This window comes from Alligator sinensis, unplaced genomic scaffold (genome assembly GCF_000455745.1).
Source record: "Alligator sinensis unplaced genomic scaffold, ASM45574v1 scaffold107_2, whole genome shotgun sequence".
Taxonomy (NCBI): Eukaryota; Metazoa; Chordata; order Crocodylia; family Alligatoridae; genus Alligator; species Alligator sinensis.
The window spans coordinates 40,941-47,227 of NW_005843562.1; the positions used below are offsets into that span (position 1 = coordinate 40,941).

The following is a 6,287-nucleotide window of genomic DNA, read 5'->3' on the forward strand; positions in this document are numbered from 1 at the left end:
CCCCTCCCCTTTAGTACCCGCCTTAAATAGACCCCTTTTCTCCACAATGCCACGCCCAGTCTTTTAACCACGCCTCCTTCCGTGTCTATTTTGGCCACACCCCCTCTAGCCATGCCCACCCTACTGGCTCCGCGTTGAGCACGCCCCTCCTTTTAGCCCCGCCCCCCGCCCCACTCACTCAGGGGGAAGGTGAGGCCTCGGGCCAGCACCTGCCCCAGGGCCTCGTGCCCCGACCCGGCGGGCAGCTCCACGCAGGGCGGCGAGAAGACGCTGTTGTCTGGGGGGAGGAAGGGGGTTAACCCCCGGGGCGGGGGCTGAGTCCCTACCCCCCGGGGCCACAACGGGCTCCGCCCTGGGGTCAGGGGTCAGGTCACCCGCAGCCGGCAGGATTCGAACCCTGGGCGCGCAGGTCGCGGAGCAGGAGACAGGACTCGAAGCGGTCGAGCAGGGGGCGCACGTTGGACAGCGGGTCCAGCACCAGGGTGCGCGCGTGGGTGTCCGTGTAGGCCTGGGGGAGACGGGGCCCGGTCAACACCGCCGGCCACCCCAGAGCCAGCCGCATCCCCCCCAGGACGACCCCCACCGCCAGCCTGGGGCCAAGGGGGGCCTCCCCGGCTCAAACTGGGCTGCACTGGGACGAAAGGGGGCAGGACCTCTCAGTGCCGAACTGGGCCTCCAGCGGGAGAGGGGGTGGGACATCCCAGTCCCGCACTGGGCTGTACTGGGAGTCACCTGGAAGCTGTCGACGAGGCTCTGGGCGTGGATGTCGTAGTCTGAGGCGAGCAGCAGGTCCGAGGGCTTGTGCAGGATGACGTCGAAGGGGCCCTGCGGGCTCAGGGGCCGGCCCAGGTCCAGCTGCGGGGCCGGGGTCAGGATCTGCCCCAGAGCCAGCCGCATCTCGGGGCCGGGGGAGTGGGGTAGATGAGGCGTCCGCGCCGCCCCCCGCCCCCCCCCCATGGTGCTAAGCAGGGTTACGGGCCCGGCCCGGCCCAGGGAGATCCCGCACAGCAGGGCCGGGCCGCGGTTGGGCCCTGGATGGGAGACGATGGGGGGGGGGGGGAGCCCACCCCTGCCCCCGACTCACCTCCACGACCTCGTGGCCACGTTCCCTGTGGAAACCAAGGAGCGGGGCAAGAGTTAGCTGGGGAGGGGGGGGGAAGCCCACCTGGGAAAACCAATGGGAAGTCGTGGGCTCCTGCCTCAGTTTTTCCCATCTGTGTAGTGGGCATAAGGCAGTGGCAGAGCTCAGCCAAAAGAGGCTGGGTGGTCTCATGGGGGCACTGAAGGAGGGGGTCATCATCTAGTCAATTAATTGAGATCTATTTAATATTTTTTATTTGAAAATTAATTTTAACCTCCATTTAATTGGAAGTTAACGGATTGCACGGACAGGAAGCGTTCAGCTCTGCACCCCACCGCCGCGACCCGGCTGCGCAGGCGGCTGAGAGCGAGCATCGTATTCAATCCTGCAACTGATGCTGCCCGTTTAATGAAGCCGTTAATTGGCAATGAATAATTATAATCAATTAAACAGCCAAATGCGTAATGAGGCAGTCATCGAGACTGCATGCATAATTAAGTGGTTATCATCAGTAATGCGCATAAATAAAGTTCTTATCGATTAAATCAATTAAGCAGCTACTATGTAATTAAGTGATAGTAATTGTTTATTTATATGCCTTATTGACAACTACTTAATTATGCATCTGGCTAATCAGTTAGCGCTGATTATTTAATTCAGCTGACTGATAACGTCTCTTTAATTATGCATTTAATTGGCAGTGGCAACTTCATCCTTAAAGCTGGGTAACAATTAATAAAGTATGATCAATTAATAACCGATGAATACTTAAAGTAATCAATGCTATATTTTAATATAAAACATATTTAATATATTTTAATGATGACGCCGATGTAATAATCACACATGAGTGGCGGGGGACGGGCTAGGGACGGCTAACGACCCTTGGCTGGGTCTGGTGGCCGAGCTCTGCCATTGGGTGCTTCACTCTGGGACCATCAGTTCCTACCTGTGTAATGGGTTCCATTGATATTTAACCCATGTAATTAGCAATAAGTGGTGTAATCAGGTCTGCTCATCTGTTTAATGGCTAATGATCATGACTGGTTTATAACTGATGTCGCCTGCTAAGGAGCTGAGCGGTGCCTGGGGACCCCGATCCTGGCGGGGTGGGGGGCAGAGGGCCCGATCCTGCCTGGGGGCTTGGGCTGGGTGTGTGGGGGCCCGATCCTGGCTGAGTAGCCTAGGGGGCCTGATCCTGGCTGGGGCCCAGGTTGCTACGGCAATAAACCACCAGCAGGGCCTTCACTGCGCGGCCAACACCCTGGGGCGGTGCCGGACGCGGGGGACCGGGTCAAGGGCGGGGCGGGGCAGGGAAGGAGTGAGAGAGAGAGCTGGAGAGATAAGATAAGGGTTGTGGGGGGGGCACGGAGCCTGCCTGGCACCGCAGGGCACCGGATGGGGCGGCCACTGCTCCGTGCCTCAGTTTCCCCACTGGTCACACGCACGCACAGAACCCAGGTGTGCAGGAGATGCACACACACACACACACAACCCAGGACATTCATGCACACACACACACACCAGGTATCCAGGACATTTGTGCGCACCCCCCCCCCCGAGGTGTCCAGATGCACACAAACACACATGTACACACACAACCCACGCCCACGGCCCCACACATACCCCCCCCCCCCACCGGTGTCTGGAACAACCCCCCCTCTCCAGGGGGCTCTTCGGAGACCCCGTGTCTCAGGACCCAGGCAGCCCGGGGGGTTTTGGGACCCAGACGGACAGACAGTGGCCCCCCCGAGACAGCAGGGCCTGGGCTCAGGGGATCGGGCATCCGGGGGGCACCGGCTCTTTAAGGGGGGGGTGGAGACACCTGGCCCAGGTGAAGTGAGCGGAGCCGGAGGGGGTCACATGACCTGGGAACAGGTGCTGCGGAGCCTGGGTCCCTCCCCGCTGGCTGGGGGCAGTGGGCTGGGCGCCGCAGGGCACCCGGGTCCCAGCCCCAGCTCTGGGCGGGGAGCGGGGACTCCCGGGGGCTGAGCCGGACCCCCGGGCCCTCAGCTGCTCCCGGCCACGGACAGAAGCTGCCTGCTGAGCGCCAAGGACCGGATACATCCCCCCCTCACGGGGACCCTCCTCTAATTAACGTGCCACCTAACCCCCCTCCAGCTCCTGGGTCCGCAGGCCCAGTCCTCCTTGCCCCTCACCCCGTTCCCCCCCACGGCTGGCTGCATCCCGGGGCACAGTGCAGGGGCCCCCAGGAGAGGCTTTTGGGGGGAGTCCAATCCCAGTGCCTCAGTCTCCCTTCCTTGGGGGGGATGCACTGCCGGTCCAGGAGATGCGGCTACTACAGGGAATACGGTTCAGGGACATTAGGGGCCAGCAAGGTCAAAGGTCACCTAAGCAGGTGGCTAATCTCCACCCCAGCTCTGTAATGAGGCCCTCGTTACGATTAATGAGGCTCCGCTGGACAGCGCAGGGCTGGAAGAGCCCGGCCCCCGGAACTGGGGAGGGTGCGAGACCCCCGGCACCAGCCCCTCGCACAAGGATTCGCACGAGGGAAGTGTGCGCTACCTGCACAGAGCCTCGAAGTCCTGGAAGTTCAGCTTCCTCTTCTTCTGCTCTTGCAGGCAGTAGCCGATGCGCCAGCCCCGTCCACGGCCGGGCATGGTCCACGCGTCCTGGGCGCCTGGGTCCTCTTCACGGCGTGCGCGCCCGGACGCCGGGGTCCTGCGCGCGGCCTGGGGCCCCGACGCCTGGCTCCGGGGCTTGTGCGTGCGCTTGGACACCGCTCGCTGGATGCTCGGGCTCCGCGCACACGTGTGCACAGGCGTGTCCTGAACCCGGGGCTGGTTACCTGGCCCAGCCCTGCCAGGATGACAAAGTCCTCTCTTTATGGGCCCGGCGGTGATTCACCCCGTGGTGAAGGAGCAGTCAGGCGTGTGGGTGTGTGCATGTGTGTGTGCGAGCCCATGGGCTCCTCCCCGGACTCAGCCACTTCAAGGCGCCAGGTGATAGCGGAGAACCACCCTGGGGGGCTGCCAGGAGAGGGGAGACCCCCCCCGTGGGCCCCAGGGCTGACTTGGGGGGGACAGAAGGGTTCTGATGTGATCTGGACCAACCCTGCCTGGTCCCACCGTGGGGGAGCTGGACCCTGTCTGGACCAGTGACAGGAAGGGGGCACAACCGCCCTGTGGCCTGGGAGCAGGGCCAATTCTTCCGTCCAGGCCTGGCTGGCTGGCGCAGGAGGCTGGGAAGGGCTCCCCCATTACTGGGGGGTGGGGGGTTATCCTTGCTGGGGTCAGAAAGGACTGCCCCCAGCCCAGGCTAGTCGGGGCGGAGGGGGTTATTATGTGGGCTCTGACCTGGAGGGGAAGGTGGGAGACCCCAGATCTCCCGCCTGCCCCGGGGTTATCCCCAAGTGGGGGGACATGCCGGGGGTCCCCCACGCTGCCACCCCCCTCAGGGGTCCCGCTCATTGTGTGCCACTTCTCCCCGGTCTTCTCCGGGTGGTTGGGACCAGGTCACCCCAGGTCCGGGCTTGCTCAGGCTACAGGAAGGGACCGATCTTCCCTGGAGCTCTGGACAGAGATGCCCAAGGGCTTCGGAACTGGGGGGGCCTCATGAGACCCACGCCTCAGTTTCCCCCTCTGTAAAAATGCCCCCCCGTCTCCCGCTCCCCCACTGGAAGGGAAAGCGCAGCAGAGCTGGAGGTCCCGGACTGAGACGGACACTGGGGCTGGATGGACAGACGGACGGACGGACAGACTGAATGGGGCAAGAGTTTTAATCACATGCCCCCCCACCCCCCAGCCCTCCCCCCACCCACCCTCCCTCCCTCGTTAACATACACAGCACAGGGCAAGATCTAGACAGGAACAGGACAGGCACGCAGAAACGGACCACACAGACGCACGCCGGAGCAGTAGGAACGACACGGGGGGGCCACACACACAGAGAAGCTGGACGCACACGGAGAGGAGACACACACGCCCCTTTCCCTGGGACAGGGCCAAGGCAGGGATCGGCGGCTCCCCGCCTCCGGGGCTGGAGGAGTTGCAAGGGGCGGGTGGGCAAAACCTCCCACAGCTGACGGAGCAGGGACAGAACCCGGTCCTCCCCCCGGGCACCAGTGTGTCCACACTGGGATGGCGGACCAGTCCAGCCCAGTATTGGGAATGGTCTCTCTGGTCTGAGAGCAGCATTTCCCTGCCCCCATGTCTGCACAACTCCGGGCTGAGAGGGGGAAGGGGCAGTTCGGGGAGGGATCCCCGACTCGTGCCACCGCTGGAAGGAGATGGGGTTACCAGAGCCCAAAGGTCACGGGCACGAGAGCCCAAGAGTCTGGGATCCTACAGCGGGGGGGCGGCAATCGGCACCGCTCTACAGACCTCAGGTCTTTGGCAGGGGCGGTCTACCGGCAGGGGCTCCTCTACCCTAGGGCAGGCGGGTGCTGGCGAGGTAGGGGCCAAGCCTGCCCTGCCCGCAGCACAACAAACTGGTCTCAGGCCAGCAGGAGATGAAGGGGCCCCAGAGCGGGCAGGGGACACGTTGGGGGCTCCGGGGGGCCACTGGCAATAGCAGAGGCCGGGCCGGGCCGGGCAACGAGGCTGTCCCAAATCCGCCCGCAGAGAAGAGGAGAGGGGGGCAGGGGAGATCACCCCTCCATCAGTTCTTATAATATCCGCTGTTGATGATGATGTCGTCATATTCATCCTGGAGAGAAAGGGGAGAGAAGGAAGGAATTAGGGCTGAGCAAATGACTGAGACCTCCCCAACTCGTCTCATTAACAGCTGGGGGGGGCGGGGGGGGGATCTAACCACTAGAAGCTTCCCGCCCAGCCCCGCCCGGGGGCAGGGGGGTCCCCAGAGCCGCCCCACTCACGTCGCTGGCGTCGTCGGGACTCTCCGGCTCCGAGTCCCAGTCGGGCTCCTGGGAGCCGAAGTCCCGCAGCAGCTGCGGGATCCTGCGGTCGGGCCGGTGCAAGGCGCTGTACAGGGGGGTGTAGCCCACGTACATGCGGGCGCCGGGGTCCGCGCCGCCGCGCAGGAGGCACTCCACCACCTCGGGGCACTGCGCTTCCACCGCCAGGTGCAGGGGGCTGCGCCCACAGCTCGGCTCCTGCCGGGACAGGCCAGAGAGGGGGGGAGACGGGTGCTAACGCCCAGGGGCAGATCTGGGGGTGGTGGGGGGAACCCCCCTTTGACCCATCTACCCAATCCGTAAACCCAACCGCGTGGCAGGGGAAGCCGC

General features: G+C 63.7%; 2 protein-coding genes across 2 annotated transcripts in view; both read right to left on the reverse strand.

Annotated features, from left to right (window-relative positions):
* LOC112548809 (inositol-tetrakisphosphate 1-kinase-like) overlaps positions 1–4,843 on the reverse strand; it is a 6,806-nt gene extending 1,963 nt beyond the window's left edge. The window contains exons 1-5 of the mRNA XM_025195528.1: positions 3,608–4,843; positions 1,085–1,109; positions 733–855; positions 397–508; positions 179–277 (exon numbers count right to left, since the gene is read on the reverse strand). Of these exons, the coding sequence (XP_025051313.1) occupies positions 179–277; positions 397–508; positions 733–855; positions 1,085–1,109; positions 3,608–3,702 (454 nt within the window). The 5' untranslated portion in view covers positions 3,703–4,843. The remainder of the gene's footprint in view (positions 1–178; positions 278–396; positions 509–732; positions 856–1,084; positions 1,110–3,607) is intronic.
* Positions 4,844–5,457: 614 nt separating this feature from the next.
* NFKBIB (NFKB inhibitor beta) overlaps positions 5,458–6,287 on the reverse strand; it is a gene marked incomplete at its 5' end in the record, with an annotated part of 1,630 nt that continues 800 nt past the window's right edge. The window contains 2 exons of the mRNA XM_006038948.3: positions 5,458–5,749; positions 5,919–6,155. Coding sequence (XP_006039010.3) covers positions 5,702–5,749; positions 5,919–6,155 — 285 coding nt within the window. The remainder of the gene's footprint in view (positions 5,750–5,918; positions 6,156–6,287) is intronic.